This window comes from Copadichromis virginalis, linkage group LG5 (assembly GCF_057382275.1).
Source record: "Copadichromis virginalis isolate Kocher_CV1m ecotype Utaka linkage group LG5, C_Virginalis_male_GT1.1, whole genome shotgun sequence".
NCBI classification, from domain to species: Eukaryota; Metazoa; Chordata; class Actinopteri; order Cichliformes; family Cichlidae; genus Copadichromis; species Copadichromis virginalis.
The window spans coordinates 6,814,304-6,835,482 of record NC_140622.1 but is presented as its reverse complement, the minus strand read 5'-3'; the positions used below and the strand labels follow the sequence as shown (position 1 = coordinate 6,835,482).

Below are 21,179 nucleotides of genomic sequence, written 5' to 3'. Positions count from 1 at the left end.
GTAGTTTTTTTTTTGTGTTTGTTTGTTTGTTTTTTACATATTTTACACAGCATCCCAACATTGTTTGAAATTAGGGTTTTAAGCTGACAGCTGGATTCTTTTATCTTTTTTTTGTTTAGATTTCTTATATTTACATTCTAATTTATCCAAAAGACAACACGATAATAATATATTTGTAGATTAGTAAATCAGTAGTGGCCTGGATCAGAGGAAATCAAGTGAAATGGTGCAAATAAATTGTAAAATTAATAGACTACAAATTGAAAAGAGAAAAAAGCTCATTTCCCTGTCACCCTGTGGCAGTCCCAATCTATAGATCCCTCTCAGCTGTGGTACCATGCCCAGACCCGCACAGTTGTGATCGCAGTCCTATAGAGGAATAAGGAGACAGTTCATGGTGGAGCTGAAGTCATCGGCAAGGCATCCGCCAGAACAACCACCAAAACAAAGCATCCCTGTGTCCCCCTAACACAAGATTGATTTTAAACAAGAGGCCGGACTGGCAGGAGCAATGGAACTAACAGATACAGTTTGACCTTGTTTGCTCTGTACTCTCATCACTGTTTGATGATCATTGGTATCTCTGCAGGTCAATTAGCTAAACATTCCCACTGAAAACTGTAATATTCTGGGCCAAAATGAAAAAATGTCCAGAAAAAGAACAGCCACAGGAATGTACCGTGGCTGTACACGAGTTCTCAGTTAAGGGACAATACCACACACACACACATCTCCCAGAGCGCTGAGCAAGGCTTTATAGAGATAAGCAAGAGGCTGATCTTGAAAGTTGCAGCCAAAGCACTGGACTATAGAAAGTTTCCTTTGGATGTGGCGCCCGTCACCCCGAGGAGCACAGAGACGGAGGTCATGTCCGCCCTTGATAGCCTGCTGTTTTATTCTCCTCTCTCCAGAGTCACAGTCACAGTTAATCTCAGCTCAGCGCCCCACTGTGCCCGACCCCAACCTGCCACCACCGTCTCCGTGCCCGCCACATCACCATGGCAACAGGGACAGGCTGTGTGGCAAGCTTGTGCACGAAGGCACACACACACACACTTAAAGAATAAAAATGAAAGATGTTCTGAGTTGCAATACACATGAAAATATACTGAATCTCTCTGAACAGTCAGAGACGGCTGTACCAAACACGGACTAGACTTCTGTAGTCTACTGTACTGTAGACCCCTCCTTCTCTCTCCCACTCGCTTTTGGAGAGACAATGGTCAAATCAATAGGCCACAAATACACACAGAAAAACAAAGTGGCCTGTGTTACGTCCCTGCTGCTTTCAAATAAACAAGAGCAAGAAAACACAAAGAGGGCACTGACACCACACACACACACACACACATGCACACACTGCAGAGGAGCAGAGGGCTCCTGTTCATCTATTCTATGTTGTAGGAGTTTGGGAGCTGGTTTATGCATGGCAGCCGAGTGCATCTGCCCTTCACATTAATCACACTACAAACTCAGTCTAACTAAATTCAAGCATTTTCAATCAGCGTTTTCTTGCTAAATCTTTAGCAAGATCCTTACATGCCCACATATCTGTATGTCTGAAGAAAATACAGTATGTGGGTCAGAAAGAGTGTGAGTTAGTAGGTGTGTGTGTGTGTGTGTGTGTGTGTGTGTGTGTGTGTGTGTGTGTGTGTGTGTGTGTGTGTGTGTGTGTGTGTGTGTAACTGTTGAAAACCTATTAGCATTCTGTGAATGATGCTACAATATTTATTAACATATTATCGGGACTACCATACTTTCACCATCTGTGTGTGTGTGTGTGTGTGTGTGTGTGTGTGTGTGTGTGTGTGTGTGTGTGTGTATACAGATGGCCTTTCTGTGTTGGTATGACATCATCCACATGCTAAACCTACACAGACATCACATCACATATTCCAGAGTCATAGCTGCCTACGCTCAACACAGAAGCACATCAGATAAAAGAGACATTTCTAAAAGGACCTGTGTTCTACAGAGAAATAAAAGAACCAAATGTGGTTATTCAAGAAATAATGTGAGCTGAATTATCAGCAGCATATGATAATTCAGCCCTTTGTCTTATCGTGCGTGAGCATTACTTCCCAACATGGAAGCTAAAAAACACAGAAGGTCAAAAGCTTAACTATATGCTGATTAGGTCATCTAAGGAGGCCCTACTGCGCTTATTGAAAGCTCTTTCTTAGTGTTTTTGAACACTACTGTTGTAGTTTAGTATACTTTACAGTTTAAAATAATCTCTATTTATCCTTGATGTTTCCACTCAGTTCACACATTGTCTGAAACAAATTTCCACCCCTTTTACCCTCCCTTTAAGCTAGCTTACTTCTGATTGGCTGCCTTTGTATACAGAAAACAGCAGGTGGGTGGGGCTTCTGTGCTCAAAGCCAAAGCTGTGTTCCTGACCCTATTAGGGATACCCACACTCTATGACATCATACAGAGTCAAGAGCAGAAAAAACTGTGTGGTGTGTTTGGAGCAGTCTGAGCTGGCCTCAGTGTTTACAACTGTGTTTATTACATTTTGGTCCACTTTCACAACTCACTGTTTTCAGAGTAAAATCTCTAAGGAGAAGCTCAGTGATTAACACTAAAGAACAGAGAAATAAAGTTAGTTAACTGGAAAAAAACATAATGCTGCATTTAGCAGGTAAATTTTCCTATTAACTGTTAGGTTGACTTGACCTGAAAGATAACATAATTTCATACAGGCGATATCAAAGTGTTTACACTGCAAATGCAGAGAAAGTGTTTGCTGGGATTATTACCAAATCCACAATCAGTTCTGCTGCCTCAAATTGGCCAAGGAAGATTGAAACAAACAAAAAAGAAGATAGGAAAACCTGATTTACCAGTGATGAACTCACCCGCCTCGGAAAAACTGGATCGGTATTTTAGAATGGACACTTATTACTGTATTCAAGACAATTTAATGAGGAGGTTTACACTAAAGAGAAGTGAATATGACGCTGCTGATGGCAGCCTAGCATAAGAAAGCAAACCAACCCTGTCCAAAGCAAGTTACACAGTTCACTTACCAGCATTTCTAAAGCTCAGGATGTGTCATGTAATATTTCTAAAATGGAGAATGGAAGAAGTTGGCTGGAGCATATTCGAACTGAGGTAATCTAAGCTAGCCATCTCTTGGCTATATGACTTTATAATTTAACAAATAAAGACTAGAGTGGTATCAGCATCCATCCATCCATCCATTCGCTTATCCTTTTCAGGGTCGCGGGGGGCGCTGGAGCCTATCCCAGCTGTCATAGGGCGAGAGGCGGGGTACACCCTGGACAGGTCGCCAGTCTGTCGCAGGGCTAACACACAGGGACAGACAACCATTCACACTCACATTCACTCGCACATTCACACCTAGTGGCAATTTGGATTATCCAATTAACCTATCCCCTCAAGCTGCATGTCTTTGGACAGTGGGAGGAAGCCGGAGTACCCGGAGAGAACCCACGCAAACACGGGGAGAACATGCAAACTCCACACAGAAAGACCCCGGCCTGATGGTGGAATTGAACTCAGGACCTTCTTGCTGTGAGGCAACAGTGCTAACCACCGTGCTGCAGATAAAGCAGACTCTGGCTCCTGGCTCTGTGCACCCTTAACAGAACAGCTGCGGACCCACCAATTCAAACATGCTTCATTCTAACTCATGTGTTCTTAATGATTCCAGGGTATACTAAATTGGAGTAGGGTATAAATCCGGTAGAGCATTTCTAGCAAAAATTCCTTGAAATAATATTCTGTGAAGTAGTTGTAGAAGTGCAACACATTGTCTTAGCTAAGTAATAACATTGTGTGTTATCTGCTTCTACTAAGTATTTCATCTTTTGTTGTTGTTTATTTGTGTATTGGGATCCTCTTTAGGTTCCACCACAGCAGTTGCTAGTCTTTCAAACCATAAACCAAGAAACAGCAGTGACTTAGGCAGCACTGAGTTGCATCGTGTGTGTAGAGATGCAGCTTTGTGAGGTGGTTTACCTCAGTTTGAATTATGCTTTGAAAACTGTCTTAAATTACTAAACTGAAGTTGCATGTAGGATAATTCAGTACTTGACATGGATACTGGAGCTGATTGGCTAATGGCCGATGATAACATTGCTTTCATTTAGCACAAAAGTAAACCACAATATGGTTGAACTATATTGCCTTGATCCATTTGATAAGGATCCTACATGGAGTTTTCTTGACTGAAGATGTCCCGGTGCCTTCCCTCTGTTCCCTCTCTTGGACGTTTATGCTTCACTATCCAGGACAATGCACCGTTCATACACTGCAATACAGTTTTAACGTGTTTTTGCTAAACACAGAATGTTTCTTTGAACTCACCCGAACTTGGAAAAGCAATAACATTCAGCATGTTTGGAGGAGTTCTTTCAGGTTGCAGTTTTCCCTGCTGGTTTATAAAGACGCAGAAATCTGCTGAACTTCAGGAGGTGCAAAACAAATCACAGCAGTGATTCTGTGGAACTCTCTTACTCAAAGTGAAACTGCTGCAGCTCAGTGTACACTCAGTGAGCGTCAAATTACTCAAGAATGCGTCTGTGCTGCCATCCAGTGTCTGTCCGGAGTACTGCAACAAGCATATATTGTAAACATCACTTATTATTTGAGCAGTTGATATGAAGGTTTTTCACACCTATGCCAGGTTTCATATCATGACATCACCAGTCAAGTAAAACAGAGAGACATGGGAGTTTAAAGTGAGACGATTCAGAGCTAGGGCCAAATACACATGTTTAGAGAGTGATTGTGGGCACATGTGAAGACTGTCCATCAATGTATTTCCTCTGCTTATCTACTTCAGGGTCACAGGGTGCTGGAGCCTATCACAGCTGTCACAGGGCAAAAGGAATCAGAGGGCAGATTGTCAGCAACCACATACCACATAAATAGCGAACAATTTAAGTGACATCCAAAATAATGAATGTATTTAAAGAAAAATAACATTTTGTAACACAGCTTTTTATTTAACCACCCACAGAGAAGATCTTGTAGACAGTAGCTGGCCCCACATGAAAACAGAGGCACGTGTTGTTTGATCACAATTCATCCTTGTTGCTCTGAGAGTCTGGTGCTGAGGTGGAGTCCTTCTTAACTGCTTTTACTGTCTTTTTTGCAGCTGGTTTTGTTTTCTGTTTATCACCCTGCTTTGCTTTTGTTTTTGCTGTCTGTTTTCCATCTTTTGCAGCAGCAGCTTTAACTTTGCCTGTCGTCTTTGCCTTCGTTTGATCTCCAGCTTTAGGCTTTGTTTTAGGTGCAGCTTTGGTTTTAGTGGTTCCTTTACTGGCTGTTTTGGCCTCCCCCGCATCCTTCAGCAGGTCAGTTTGTGCATCGCCCGACGTGTTCAGCTTGAGCTTCTGCTCTCCTACTTCTTTTTTTCTGGCTGCCTCCTGGTCAGCCTGTGTGGGAGCTTTCGGTTGAGACTCAGTTTCCATGGCCTCATTTTTACTGAACTCTGCATCCACTGGTGTAGAAAACATCTTCAGCAAATCCTGAGCCTGGATTCTTTCCTATGGGACAAAAAAAGAAAATGTTTGGGAGACTGCAAAATGAAACAAGGAACAGGTATGAATCACAAATTTTCTTTGAAGTTGTGCTGGCAGTCAGAAAACACAACATCATTATCTAGAGCTGAGTTTCATATTTCTGCACAGCAATAACTGACTGTGTGCACTGTTTTCAACTTAGGCTGTCTTTATAACTTTGTGGAAATAGTCTGATGCACTACGTAGTTCTTCTTCACTCACTTTTAACTCCCTATGTGTTCATACATCATTCTACATTTAATCATTAGTTATTATTAATCTCTGTCTCTCTTCCACAGCATGTCTTTGTCCTGTCTTCCTCCCCCTACCCCAACCAGTCAAGGCAGATGGCCCCGCCCCTCCCTGAGCCTGGTTCTGCTGGAGGTTTCTTCCTGTTAAAAGGGAGTTTTTCCTTCCCACTGTTGCCAGAGTGCTTGCCCATAGGGGTCATCTGATTGTTGGGGTTTTCTCTATTTTCTCTGTATTATTGTAGAGTCTTTACCTGACAATATAAAGTCCCTAGGGGTAACTGTTGTTGAGATTTGGCACTATATAAAAAAATGGAACTGAACTGAATTCAAGGTGTTAGAAAAAAGGATCATTTGAACAATTCATGCTAAATCCTGACCCATCTTTCTCCATTTTGGAAGAAGTTATTGTTTAAAAGGATTGCACACAGACCCAAACCTAAAGCCTATGCATGCTCACATCTGGTTACAGTGGTTTTCCTTACCTTTTCCTCGTGAGCAGGATCCAAGGTGAACCACAGAGCAACAGCACACCTCTGACCCCGGGTGACAGCTTTGACACCGTGTGGGTTTTCTTTCCCTGCTCCAAAACCAACCACGCGACCACACTTTGGATGCACCTCCGCCTTGAGAAGACACACACCACGCAACACAATCAACATCGATGTGGTTAAAAATGCATTTTTGTTAAATGCACAGTGGCTTTAAAAAGTATTCAGACTCTGTCAGTCAAACCCTGTGGATAAACTTAGCAGTTTGTCCACATGTACACTTAATAATCTATAACAGGAACCTCATTAAAATGAACAGTTTAGATCTCTGTGCAGGTGTTCCACAGGGTTTAATTCCTGCCTTTTAGTTGGGCCCCTTAAAGAAAGTCAAACATCTGCCGTGAAGCAACTCCAGTGCTGTCATAACTATTTGATTAGGGTCATTAAAGTGCTGAAAAGTAAACTCTGACCCCATTCTCTGATCTCTGCCTTCTAGAGCAACTTCAGGTGTCTATAGTTAGAGCAATAGTTAATGTCAGTGTTTTTAAGTGCATATTTAAACCACTTTACATCAAATTTAATACTAAATTTGCAAAGGACGTGCACATCAAGTGCTCCTTAAAAGTAAGCACATTAACGTGAGTTCAAAATGTGCATCCTACATGATCCAGATGTGTTTGTGAAAGGCCTTGTAATTGTCTCGTATATGCCATTTTCACAGGTAATTATAGGTCTAAATTAACCACTTGCCGGTCCTATGCATCAGAGATTTTTGTATTTTTAGGTGCAACTGTTAATAAAGCTAATGAATCTAATTAGAATCCTATTACCATGTTTACACAAACTACAGAAAAGCCAAAACAACCAGGCAAATCTAAAATAATGTAGAGGGGAGAAAATAGCAAGATTATGTGCTGAAATTCCCGTGGTGACCCATCCAAACTGAATTTTAGACAATTTCATACTTTTATTAAATGTGCGAGACTTTTCATTGTGAGGTTTTCTTAACCTTCCTGCCTTCTTGGGACCTTTTTGTGCCACTGCTATGTGTTAAATGGCTGCCATTTCCACTGTGTTCAGTGGAATATAACCAAACTTGCCACAGGATAGTTTTTACCTGTCAATGTTAATATTCCAGTGTGAATTCCTTAAATCAGCCTAAAATGGCTGAGCAGCAGAAATCCCCACACCCATCACCCTGGGGACCATTTTCTGCCCATTGACTTCCATTATAAACGCTATTTTTCAACCCCAAATTATCATCATATGATTTTTTCTTCTTTTCTTGGATGTCAATGAAGACTCAGGGCCTTGAAGTTTTAATTTTTAAATTGCAAAAAAAATGCAAGAAAAATAATGGCAGGTCAAAATGTATGTTGGTGCCAATCTTTGGTCCATCTAAAGGCCTACTTATAATGACAATCACATATTACTTCAACTGGTTTTTTGTGGAAATATTTAGTTTCGTTTTTTGGTTTTTGGGGCTTATAACACAGGGCGCTCATGTAATAACACTGGGATTTGAAGGGTTAAAACAACGAAAATATAATTAAAACTTTACATGAATATTTCAGGGAGAAGTAGTTTTACAAGGTTGGCTAATTTAAAGTGGAATAAAATATGGATATATGGTCTTTTTATGGCGTGGCTGAGAATGGTCCCTAGGCTGATGGGTGTGAGTTTTTTAAAGGATGGCAGGAGGGTTAAAGGACATCTTTTTGTTTTACAGCATCCCTTCTCACTTCAGCCCACTGTCATTTTCCGTAACAGCGAGAGACAATCCCATCACAAGGAATCGTGATAGCTTTAAGATTTAAATGCCGTTAGCAAAATACAGCCTGCCAACTCTATAAAGAGTCCAAGTGGTCCCAAACTTTTAAATCTCACAAAAACTGAGACCACCCAACATTTTACCCTTTCCAAAGGTCTACAGAGAGTTCCTTGGACTTCATGGCTTGGCTTTGCTCCGGGCATAAAGAGTTATTTGTGGGACTTTTACTCCTTATGGAAACACAGCACAAGCTTACAGTTAAAGCACATTTACAGCCTGGGACAAACACATGTTTGATCCCTATGGATAGTTTCCCCATCTAGGATAGGGTTAGAGACAGGATAAGGATAAGCAGTAGAGAATGATTGAAACAACTCTGACTGGGGTGATTTTTTTCCATCCATAGCCAGTTATTAAACTCCAGTCAGAGTTTGTTTTACTAGTGTTTTATTCAGCACTAAATTGCAGATATGCACACAGTTTATGGATGCTGCTTGCTAACCATTAACTTAACTTAGCATTAACAAATCAAAAAACAAATAAATAAAAACATTTGGAGGCAGCTAAAGCAGTCTGAAAGAAAACTTTACAGTTTTAAAAAAGAAAGGAAAAAACATCAGATATATATTTACCGTCACTGTTTTGGCATCAAGCTCTGTGAAAATGAACTCTCCTCCTTCAAAGTCCTCATTCAAATAAAGGATGGCACTGCAGGAGTGAGACACCAGGAGGTCAGCCGGTCCTTGTCATCAGGGTGGGTTGTGTAGACAGAATTTTAAGTGTGTGTGTGTGTGTGTGTGTGTGTGTGTGTGTGTGTGTGTAACCATACCTGTAGTCTCTGTAAGTGTATGCAGGAGGTTCCTTTACACACTCGTTGACCTCAGAAACCAGCACACAGTTGTCGACGTGGACAGGGTGACTCATGTCCTTACGGTCGTCCTGCTTCTCTGAACAAACAGGAGCACAGAGAGAACATTTGGAGAAATTTGGGCCCAAAAACAAAGCTAGCTGAGAATTCAACAGCTAAATATGTTTCTTTGTGTATTTATTGTCAGAGGTAGTGGAGACCAAAATGGTACTGAATTCAGTATATTCGACTGTACTAACTTCAGTTATTACATCACAGTTACAATTTTGTTGCAAGCACCGTGAGGCAACTGTTATTGTGATTTTGTGTTAGATGAATAAAACTGAATTTTACTTGTGTTCTAAGGTTCTTCTCTACAAAGTTATCTGCATGCTGGGTAGACAGCAAGAAAAAAATAAAAATCAAACAAACATGCGTTTTTCTTCCTGCCACTGGTGCTGCAGTCTGCTGATTTTATGTCTTGATGCATGCACATTCACCTAAGTAAGGAAAATCCCAAAAGGTTTCTGTTCATCTGGATGTAGCATTTTCAGTGGGAGAAACATTTCGTCACTCATCCAGTGACTTCTTCAGTCCAGGACTTTGAATTAATTCACTAAATCTCTGTTTGTCTGTCTGCCAGCTCTATGATGAGGAGCTGAGCAACCAAACACATGGCACAGGTACATCTTAGACCCCTGAAGGTTGTTATCTATGTAACACATTATGATGTTACCATGTTGCCTAGCAACCACCAACCAACTGCCATTTACCTGTCTAACCATCGTATGATTTTTATTTCACAACAGTAACATCTAGTTTATATTGACAAAAATCAACTATTATTAGATATACGATATGTTACAATGGCATCACGTTACTTGGCAACCACCTAACAATGGTCTACAATGACATTTATATTGTAGCGCGGGGCAGGACGGGCATGTCCTAGCAGATCTAACAGATAAACGAGGTCATTTGGGAGTGATGTCTGAACCAACTCCTAGACACAAAATCAGGATGGGGAAAAAATGACACAGTGTCAGTGGTTAGCTTACCATCGATGGCAGAGCGACAGACCAGGTGGGAGTATGTGAAATAGAGTGGAGTGTCCAGACGGAAGTAGGACTCTAAGACCTTCCTCACTTTCTCACTGAGGTCAAAGAACAGACGAGCGCTCTTCAGAGGGACCTTCCCCTCCTGGCCAAGCTGTGAGAAGAAGAAAAACCATGTAAAAGCTGGGACAAGGAGGAAAACAATGTTGAGTCTGTTTTTATATAGAACTATAAATACAAAAGTGTTTGCACTGAAGATGAAAAATGTTCCAGGAAAGAGCATCTTCTCTCTAAAGAGAACACGTCTTAGGTTTGCAAAGCTTCAGGTTCTTTGGACAGACAAGACCAAAGTGGAGATCTTTGGCTAGAATTCCCAGCGACATGTTGGGAGAAAACCAAACACTGGCTATCAGCACAAGCACATCGTACAAGTGTCAAGCACGGTGGTGAAGGGGTGATGATTGCTCCATGCTGTGAATAAACGAATGCCTGCAAACCTCAATCAACTGAAGCAATACTACAAAGAAGAGTCGTTCAAAATTCCTCCACAATCATGTGAGATGCTGATAAAATAATACATCAAACAATTACTTCAAGTTATTGCTGCTAAATATAATTCTACAAGCTACTGAATCAACAGTTTTTCACAGGACTGCATTATGTCGTGGAAAAGTGATATACTGTCAGGTTCTAAGTGATCGTTCCTCTCTGTGTAGACAATAACTGACGTGCTGAGTCACATGTGTCGTTTTGGATCCTACGAAGCTGCAACTATTTAATTACCTCAAACAGCTGGAAGCAATAAGCATCAGGTTACATTTACAGGTGAGCCTCTAGATTAACCTGCTGCAAACATTTTTATTCTCATCCGCCAGCTCGAGCACATAAGCTATATGCTGCATGTTCTGTTGTTTTGATGCTGAAATGTGGAAAAAGTCTGCTGTTATACTAAAAAACGTATTTTTTGTTTCCACATAAAGAACCAGCTTTGATCTTTCCCCTAGCTATGATTAAAGGTGAACGTTTGTGCTTGTGTTGGCATCTCTTATTTGGAATTTTTCTGCTTTATAGACCTTGACAGCCTTCAGGACGGTGACTCCCTGGTACATCTCGCTGGGGGAATGTGGGGATGGTCGTCCTCTATAGCCATCGCCTTTTAGAGCAGCTGTCTGTGAAATAAATGCAACATTAAGCAACTCCTATAACAGCCGAGCTGAAAAACATACATACGGGACACGATCAGAATGCAGGTGATGTGAGGAAATCTTTGCTGACACGGACTGAACTTTATTCCTTGGGGCTACTCACATTGGAGAGACGGTGCAGCTCCCTGCACTCCTCATCTGTGATCACACCGTCCAGCAAAACCCGCTGGGAGCCATTCAGCTGCTTGGATGTCATGGTCACCTTGATGTCACTGTACAGCAGAGCGCCATCTACAAGATAAGGTCACAGATAAAGACGTGAGGATAAAGACTGGTTGTACAAGACTGACATTTTATACCCTGGTTCTCTGAAACATTCACCTTCCTGTGGCACTATCATCTTGGTCATTTCTGAAGAATCCTTCTTCTTTTCCTCAACCAGATTCTCAATCTCCTTCATCAGGTTTCCTATCTCCTCTGTGATCCTCGCTGCAGTCTCTCTCTCAACCCTGAGACACAGCAACACACACGCAGATAACAACACTGACTTTAAGTGCACCTTCATGCTCGACCTGCACACGTGTGGCGGTGCTCTTAGTCTTACTTCTGTTTCTCTCTCAGTTTCTTAGGCATGACATCTTCGGGGGTCCACGAGTCCTTTAAGCAAAAATAACAGAGAATTCAAAGATCACATTTATTTATATCCCAGCACTTCATAAGTAGTGCAGAATGTGGTGAGATGTAAACTGAGTTATACACTTACCGGATCTACAAAAGTGATTCCAAAGGCTTCATAACCAAAGTAGAGGAGCTCTTTCTCCAGGAGCGACTGCTGAATGTACTGTTTCACCACCTAGGGATTACAAGTCAGCAGCAGCCTGTAACATAGCTCCTAAAATCACATTCAACAATCACAAAGCCGGCGCTATAAAGACCGTCGTTATATCTCTGGTTCCTTAGCTCCAGTTGGAGCTGTCTTCTCCTTTATTTTAGTAGGAACAAATTGGTCTGGCTTTTTTTTTTACAGTGATTCTGACGGACGCGTGTTAGTGGTGATGTATGCATTCAGAGAGCAAATCTGTGTTGTGCTTGTTCAGCTTCTGTTTTATCTCCTGTGCTTTTGTAGCATTCTTTGATTTGAGGGTGTTTTCTTAGGTTGCAGTGTGTTTGAGCTCATGCAGCTCTGCTCTCATGGTGCATACACACCGTCAGGCTGTGGATACAGATGTCTGGACAACAGATGCAGGTGTAATAATACACCTGCATCTACCTTTGGAGCCTTTATATTCTAAAACACAGGCCACAGGCCAGCAACCTCCACCTGGGAAATAATCACTTAGTCATTAGTAGTGATGGATAACCATAATAACCCACTTTAAATAGTGTGTTATGTGGACATTTAGGGCCCAGGGCAGCTCAAATCTTTTTTAAGAATCAGCAAACAGTTATGTGCTTAGATCACCACCAGAGCCTTTTTTTAATGTGCCCCTGAGTACACGTGAGTGCTGATGAAGACCATTTTTCTGCCACCACACTTTGTTCAGGCTAATTTACTGCTGATCACTAAGGATTAAGATAACACAATGCTAGGAATAACTGCACTCACGGTGAGGTTGAAGAAGAGGTTGAAAGCCTCTGTTAAACACAGTGTAACTGTACCTGTCGGGCTGATATGGCTGCTGCTTTGTCCTCGCCCAGCATGGCAGAGTAATAGTTCAGGTTCTGGTTCATCACCTCATCCTCAGGGTGGAACAGCAGGTAGGTCTTAGCACACTCTATGGCCTTCTCGTACTTCTCACCTGGAAAGAAAAGACAAAAATCCATGGAATCATGGATGTGAACAAAAAGGATGTTATTGGATTTGCAGCATATATCCTTGTTCTTAAACACCAGTGACTATTTCATAACAAACATCCTGTACCTACAGGGGACTCTAAAGTTACAGCACGGAAGAATTTTAGCTTAAACTTGTTGTTAAACATTCAAAAAATGAAATCAAATTATGAAGAAAGTGTGAAAAATAAAAATAAAAGTATGAAAATATTTTAAAGACCTTCATTGTGTTACTGCTATATGAAGTTAGTATGCTAAGTTTGGAACAACCACATGGAAGAACTTATAACAAAACAAAACAATGTAAAATGATTAACATGACATCTTATAGTTTCAGAATATTTGCCTCTTTGGCTAAAACAAAACCTGGTCTTATGCTGAGACTGGTCAGTGGTCACCTGGTGATTCAATTCAATTCAGTTTTATTTATACAACAACAGTCACCTCAAGGTGCTTTATATTGTAAGGTAGACCCTACAATAAAAACAGAGAAAGGACTTTGGTGACAGAGAGAAGGAAAAACTCTCCTTTAACAGGAAGAAACCTGCGGCAGTTCAGAGGTTAAGAGCCTAAACTCTTACAGGACAGGGTTATTTTTCATATTGCTCTTTTAAAGGCTGCCACTAGGGAGAAGTAAAATATAACAATATGAAATTTTACATAAAACGCTGCAATTCTTTTGGTTAATTTTGAAGAAATACATTATAAATACATGCAGTACAAGAGAATTTTCTCTTTTTTATTTACTATATAAATAGTTAAAGTATTTAACATATGTACCAAAAAGCTCTTTAAGTCTACAGTCACACAGAACAGTTTTAAAAAATGTGGCATGACCAGAATTATTGCAATTAGTTGCAGTGAGTTGGGCTCTGCAAAGCAAGTTTGGTGCATAAAGACAATGATTAAACAGCAATCACTCCACTGTCAATGTTGACAATTATGTGCGATAATCTTTTAATCTGTGATCAACTGTAACAAATGGGCAAAAACTGCAAATCAATTGAAAACTAAATACAAAGAAATTCACATGAATTACTTCCATTCAGAGTCCAGCAATAAATGCTGATCTATTATCATATAATATTTGGCTTATTTAAGAGGTAATCTCGTTCATGTTAGGTGCAGGTCTGTGTTTTTGCTATTAAAGTCGTCAAACAGATGATCCGTGTATATGAGGCCATAGCTGTTCATTTCTGTGTTTAGACTTCTTTTCTGCATTGTTGCTAAGGACAGTGGATACAGGCACACCTGACTTATAGAAAGCACTGTGAAACTCACTGTTGTAGTAGGAGAACTGCAGGTAGTTGAAGTGTGAAGGCAGGAAGTCCTCAAAGGGCTTGTCTCTGCCAGCAGTTAAGGCCAGCTCCACAGCACAGTGCTGCTTACAGCTCAGCACCTGCAGGTAGTGGTCTGAGGGACACAGACACATTTATACAAGTATTTATAGCACATGCAGCCTATTTTTCATATTTGCCATACAAATGTCTCCCTTGCATGCAGCTTCACATCAAATTCTCAGCTCTGTTGGAATCTTTAGTGCTCACAAGCAAAGGATATGCTGCCTCACCACTCATACTCTGGAACAGGTCTGCACTGTACTCCATGTAGTTGTATCCATCATAGTTGTAGGCTCCCTCACACAGAACTCTGCACTCCTTATCAGCTATGAAGTACTCATCTACGGCTGATTCAAAGTGTTCAGCCGCCAGGATGAAGGAGTCGTCACTGTAGGAGCTCTTTCCCAGCAGAAACTGGGCCTGAAGAGAGAGGGCACATCACAGCTACTGCAACAGTCAGCTTCATCTGTTCAAGGTCAGTCAGGCAGACAAAGGAGTTTAAATCTTTCTGCTTGAATCATCGTTAGAGACTGCATCGTGTGGCAACATGTAAAGAAAAATGCCCTCCTTTCTTCTCTTCTGTTTTCCCCTCCAGCTGATTATGATAGATTGCCTTCTCTCCCTGAGCCTGGTCCTGCTGGAAGCCACTTCCTGTTAAAAGAGAGTTCTTCCTTCTCGTTGTCACCAAGTGCTAGTTCACAGGGGATCGTCTGACTGTTCCTTAATTTGACTTAACTGACCAAACTAATGAAATGTCAATAAAAATAAACTGTAGATGAATTATAGACAATCAGCAGAGGATGAGGCTACAAGAACATAACAGCATTATCAAAGACGGAGTTTGCTTTCACCATGTGTGGCCTGGCCTCCAGATCTTTGAAGTCGTCCTCCTGTACTCCTGCCATCATCCTGTAGTAGTCCAGATTCTGTCTCATCTCCATGTGATCTGGGTTGGCCAGGAAAAACGTGTTGGCAGCTGCTACTGCTTTGGCCAGCTTATTGATCTGAAAGGAAGAAAAACACACATACACAAGCTTATTTTCTATTCTATTTAATTCAACTGGAAAACTCGTGCAAGCTAACTTGGTATCAAAATATCTCATGTAGGCACAGATACATTAACAGTTAGTTAATGTAGTAGTGGAATACATTTAATCTACTCTGATTTTACTTTTGTTTTGGTGCAATAAGCCCAGTAGTTGCTCTTTACTTTCCAAATGTTAGCTAACTATATACACCAGCCAATATTGATCCTGACATACTCATATTGAGACGTCAGTAATGTACACAGGCTATTATTTTAACTAATTATGTTACATATTTATGTTTAATCATTCTTATTGTATGTTTTTGTACAGGTACTTCAGACTGTGTTTGTCAACTTTCACTCACTTTTATTTTGGGGGTAATTAATCTGCTATAAATGATTTTTGATGCAATATCATTTTAAATGTTCACATTTTTGGTCTGGTAACCCATAAGGGCCAAACTGTTATCTTTACATTTTCTGGGGTGGATTTCAGTTTACTCTTTACTATCTGAAACGCTAACGTTTAGGCAGCTCAGTAGGTAGAAAGACTTAAAAGATTTTTTGGCAAGACTGAAGCCCAGGTTTCCCCCGATGCATCCATCACAGTGTAACTTTGATCATGGTAGGTTAAAAGTATTTAGGCATAGGAAAAATATCCTTGTATAAACAGAGACTGAGACTTTTAGTAGGAAAGGGCTTTGATTGCTGAGAGTAGTAAAGCAATATAGTACCAGTCGTATTTCTCAGATTTTAAAATATTTCAAAAGTTCAGAATATATATTACAATGAAATCACAAGTAAGTGAATCGTACTAATGTAAGGCCTGACTGAACTGCCCAGGTTGCAGTTGTGTGGATTTAGTGGGTCACAAAATAGTCTAACAACCTAACAACATCCTAAAAACAACCGAACTTGAAAACAGTAAGCCATTTTTTCTGGTTTTCCTGCAGTGGTACATCATACTCATACGTAAGCATAATACAGCGCTGTGCAATAGTCCTGAGCAATCCCTCATTTCTTTATGAGGCTTTTTTGAAGTGGTTTTGAGCAATACAGGGAGTGCAGAATTATTAGGCAAATGAGTATTTTGTCCACATCATCCTCTTCATGCATGTTGTCTTACTCCAAACTGTATAGGCTGGAAAGCCTACTACCAATTAAGCATATTAGGTGATGTGCATCTCTGTAATGAGAAGGGGTGTGGTCTAATGACATCAACACCCTATATCAGGTGTGCATAATTATTAGGCAACTTCCTTTCCTTTGGCAAAATGGGTCAAAAGAAGGACTTGACAGGCTCAGAAAAGTCAAAAATAGTGAGATATCTTGCAGAGGGATGCAGCAGTCTCAAAATTGCAAAGCTTCTGAAGCGTGATCATCAAACAATCAAGCGTTTCATTCAAAATAGTCAACAGGGTCGCAAGAAGCGTGTGGAAAAACCAAGGCGCAAAATAACTGCCCATGAAGAAAAACATGATTTCCATGCAGGACAATGCTCCATCACACGCGTCCAAGTACTCCACAGCGTGGCTGGCAAGAAAGGGTATAAAAGAAGAAAAACTAATGACATGGCCTCCTTGTTCACCTGATCTGAACCCCATTGAGAACCTGTGGTCCATCATCAAATGTGAGATTTACAAGGAGGGAAAACAGTACACCTCTCTGAACAGTGTCTGGGAGGCTGTGGTTGCTGCTGCACGCAATGTTGATGGTGAACAGATCAAAACACTGACAGAAGCCATGGATGGCAGGCTTTTGAGTGTCCTTGCAAAGAAAGGTGGCTATATTGGTCGCTGATTTGTTTTTGTTTTGTTTTTGAATGTCAGAAATAGGGCTGAACGATATATCGCATTTGCGATAATATCGCGACATGATCAAGTGCAATTTTCTAACCGCAAAGGCTGCGATTATACTCTGGACATGTCCAAATTCATGGGCTGCATCCTCCTGAGGCCGCATTTCTAGACCGATTACGTCACAGCGACGCGCCGAAGGCTGTCCAAATTACTACCATATCCCAGAATTCATAGCGCGGCCCAGCCAAACTCCAGTTTCCAACAATGGCGGCCGCTACTAAGTTTTAAAATTACTCATACTAATCTTTCAGGGTCACAAAATAAACTTTTAAAATATTTTCAGGCGAGAAAGTAGTTGTGTAAACATCAAATATCTGCTCGGTTCATCAAGATATCCCATATTTGCAAAAGTGCTTCGACGTTTTCAGAGGCGTCTGCTACCCACCAGCTCGACAGCTAGCCGGGAGCTCGAGGGTTACTGATGCGGCCGGGAACGGCACAACTCCCGGCACATCATTTTCAGATCACCGCGGAGTTTCGCTCCTCGGGTTAAACGTGATATATAAGTCACTTAGACAACCTAAAAATGTTATTGTTGGGCTTTTTTCAGTGTTTTGTTTGTTCGTGAGTAAATCGGTTTGGCTGAGATTAAAGTTATTAGATTAGATAAAATAAAACTTTATTAATCCCCCGGGTGGGTTCCTCCTTGGTTTTCACACAGCTGACTAAACGTCAAACAGAAAACTTATTAAACAGAAGTATGAGACAGTCGAGAATTTACGCCAGTGTCTGGTTATATTTTAGATAGCAAGAAGCAGACGGCCGAGTTTATTAAACTCCACCGAGACAGCGGTGACGCTAATCAGAACTAGACCGTCCAATTTCACGCCTTTAAACTTTAAAGGCGTGTTTGTGTGTTGTTTATACAATTGCTATTATGTTTGCACTTTATGTGTAATGTTACTGACTGCAGAGATCAGTAAGATGTGTGTATTTTTTATTTATTAGTTTTATTTATTTAATATTATTTTTTAATTGAATGACTGTCTAGTAGTTCACAGATGTCGAAAAACTGAGTGTGGTAAAGCCACTGATTTTGTTTATGTATATTTCTGCAATCTGCACATTGTACTGACTTTCACTTTAATGTTTACACCAGGGTTCCTTGTCAGCACTTTATGCTCAGATGTTTGTAAGCTAAAAATAAACTATTGTGTATGTTCAAATATACTGTTGTGATTGAAGAAGTTAAATAAAAATGTCAGTCATCAATTCATGCATCACCTCATGTCATCATAACAGAGGTCTGTCTTCCAGGAAAGAACAGTTTAAAATTAATGTAATATAGTATTGGCCATACTATATGATGTATTGCTTGTCTTTGTTTAATAATACAGAAGACAAAGACCTTAAAAAATAATCGCATATCACATCGCAATTGCAATATTGGGGCAAAAAATCGCAATTAGATTATTTTCCATAATCGTTCAGCCCTAGTCAGAAATGTATATTTGTGAATGTGGAGATGTTATATTGGTGTCACTGGTAAAAATAAATAATTGAAATGGGTATATATTTGTTTTTTGTTGAGTTGCCTAATAATTATGCACAGTAATAGTCACCTGCACACACAGATATCCCCCTAAAATAGCTAATGAGAAGAAATGAGTCGTGGCTTGAGACTTTTGCACAGTACTGTATGAGTTATGACAGCTCTATGACTTTTTGATAAAAACTAACTTTAACATTTTCTTCAGCCTGAGCTTTTAGGGGCCAGGCTGAGGTGTGCGGGACAAACGTCCTGTTTGACGTTTGTCCCGCACACCTCTGCCATGTCACACAGAGTTTCATAGAAAATATTTTCATCAGAGCAGAAAATAAATCCTTATTTTCACACTAACCCATTCATCTTTACGCCCCCTAACTTGCTTAGTTGGAAAAATATCTTGTTAAAAACGAATTTAAGTCTACAAAAAAATTTATAAAATAAATAATTGCTAGTCCCTACTTATTTCACAGATCAAGCGTTTGTGGTTTGCCAGCAGGAGCTTTTGAAAATAAAATTTTAGGCCTTTAAATCGCTCAATTTCACGTCCTAACGTCACACCCCGCAGAAGCTGACTCCACCTTAAGACGTGGCATGGTTGTCTTGGTTTTGGGGGGTTGGGGCAAAACAGTAATGTGCTCCACATCAGCTCTAACTTACAGGCTAAAAAAGAATCAGTGCTAAAGTTTTTACTGTTCTAGCTCGCCTAGAGCAAAGCGAGTGTGTGTGTGCAGTGAGAGACAGGCCACACTGTAGCTGCCAGCATCCTTTTCTACCTTAAAATACGCCACTTGTAGGTAATTATATGGGCTCCTCTTCTTGAACTCCAGCTCTATTTCCTCGCTGACGAGATGCAAACTTGGTGCGCCGACTTTCTCAGTTTCGCAGGAGTTAACACAGTCGGCCCGCTTCAGGAATTTCTGGAAGAAGCCCAGGTCCTCCACAGAGCCGGTCCCCGGTATGGGAACTCCCAACCCGGCCAAAGGCTCGCCGAAAGCGGTCTGGTTGGCGCAGCTCTGGCGGCACTGAGCTTTAACTTTGCGCAAAGTGGCTTTGTTTTTGAGAGCCTTCTCCATGTTCAGAATCACCGATAACCAGTCCCCCTTATAGTAAGCTTCCACCGCCGTGTCGAAGAGGAAATCATAAGGCTCCAAAACAAAGTGGCTGCTCACTTCAGTGTCCGATGTGCACGCAGGCACCACGACAACACAGAGGAATGTGAGCGCATAACGGAGCTCCATGGTGGCAAAGTGTCAGGGCTCTGCAGCGGGACCTGAGCCTGGGCCTGTGGCCGACGACGAGCCGGTACGCAGAGAGAATTGTTACTACTCCTTTCTCCACCAGGAGCTTGACTGGAGGTGGGATTTGAGCGGCGGAGCCCCCCTCGGCAACACCCCCCACCCACCCTTCATCCTTATGCATATGCATACGCATCAGCCGTATGCAACATGATACGAGTTGATTTAGTGCTTCAGAGCTTCAGAGCAAAATATTTTCACTAGCTGAATAAACACAAAATGACACAGATTTCTGAAAAGGTCTGGTTAAAATGTATGAAAGTTTATTGACAAAAGTCCGAGAAAAGGCAACTAACCAATGAAAACTGTACTTTTAACTGTTTGCTTTTTTCCACTGATGGATCTGTTTGGAATTGTCCTCATTCACACTTTCACAGGCTCCCAAATACAGCTGTTGGTGCGTAGGAACACAGCAGTGAGGTTCTGGTGAGGCAAGGAGAAGACACGGCACCCAAAGAAACCTGAAGTCTGTGGAGAAACTCGTATTATAGGCCACTGATAGAGCCCGTCAATGGCCTAAAAATGTACTTTTTAAAAGTTTTCAACGTGTCTGACTGAAGCTGTTAATGAAGTTTTACTGCTGTGATGCTGGATGTTGGAAGAGAATTCCCAAACAGCATGATGGGCAGTACATCTGAAATGTGTCACAGTATATTGTAAAGCTTAACATTCTTCTATTTAATCAAGATCGCTGTTCCACCGCTTTAAGATGGTCAAAGAATATCATCGAATCCTGCAGACGATGTGTAATTTTATTTTTGTTGTGTTTATTTATAACTTTGCGCAAATAGTAAAATAATAAAGACAAAACAGAGGATTTTAATTTTGTCACAATAGAAAAAAACTTACCAAAAAATTGTTCACTTACCAAAAAAATGAAACTAAGCACGCAATGTATTATGGGAAACGTAGTATGCGCGAGGAAGATCGAGCGAAACCAATAAAAATACATCTTTTAGTGAAAGTGTCAGCTTTAATGTGAGCTTTAGCTAGAAGCTTTTAAGTGCAGTCTGACTCAGTCAAAAGTGGAGCACAGCTTCCGTTTTATGTGTATTATACAACTTCGTATATTTCTTAACATTGACATATCTTCATGTTTAAATGCTCTGTCTCGTGTCGACCTGCTATTTGAGAGCCTGAAAGAACAAGCGTAAATGTAGTGAAGTACGAAATACAGAATATAAAAGTTTATATCATTATTAATCCCAATACATAATTATATTAAAACAAAACAAATTCATA

The 21,179-nt window shown here is 40.8% G+C and overlaps 1 protein-coding gene and 1 long non-coding RNA gene across 2 annotated transcripts; one reads left to right on the top strand and one right to left on the bottom strand.

Moving 5' to 3' along the window:
* Window positions 1-4,918: 4,918 nt before the first annotated feature.
* On the bottom strand, window positions 4,919-19,982 carry p3h1 (prolyl 3-hydroxylase 1). The gene is made up of 15 exons (XM_085455665.1): window positions 19,416-19,982; window positions 15,119-15,271; window positions 14,498-14,687; window positions 14,209-14,340; window positions 12,754-12,893; window positions 11,858-11,947; window positions 11,699-11,751; window positions 11,476-11,603; window positions 11,258-11,385; window positions 11,023-11,118; window positions 9,953-10,103; window positions 8,877-8,994; window positions 8,680-8,755; window positions 6,271-6,411; window positions 4,919-5,522 (listed from the first exon to the last, which is right to left on the bottom strand). Exons 1-15 carry the CDS (start codon window positions 19,878-19,880, stop codon window positions 5,052-5,054), a joined length of 2,532 nt encoding a protein of 843 aa, XP_085311791.1. The 5' UTR covers window positions 19,881-19,982; the 3' UTR covers window positions 4,919-5,051.
* LOC146708825 (uncharacterized) lies at window positions 10,099-11,082 on the top strand. Its single transcript, XR_014920377.1, has 3 exons — window positions 10,099-10,504; window positions 10,666-10,774; window positions 11,021-11,082. It is a non-coding gene; the product is annotated as an uncharacterized LOC146708825 (long non-coding RNA).
* Window positions 19,983-21,179: the final 1,197 nt, after the last annotated feature.

Excerpts from the sequence above, each read along its gene's own strand:
- p3h1 (XM_085455665.1), bottom strand. The coding sequence starts at position 19,880 with ATGGAGCTCCGTTATGCGCTCACATTCCTCTGTGTTGTCGTGGTGCCT. Across the intron at positions 11,386-11,475 it reads GATGATAGTGCCACAGGAAG|ATGGCGCTCTGCTGTACAGT; the intron begins GTGAATGTTTCA and ends CTTATCTTGTAG. Across the intron at positions 11,119-11,257 it reads AGCTGCACCGTCTCTCCAAT|ACAGCTGCTCTAAAAGGCGA; the intron begins GTGAGTAGCCCC and ends TTTATTTCACAG.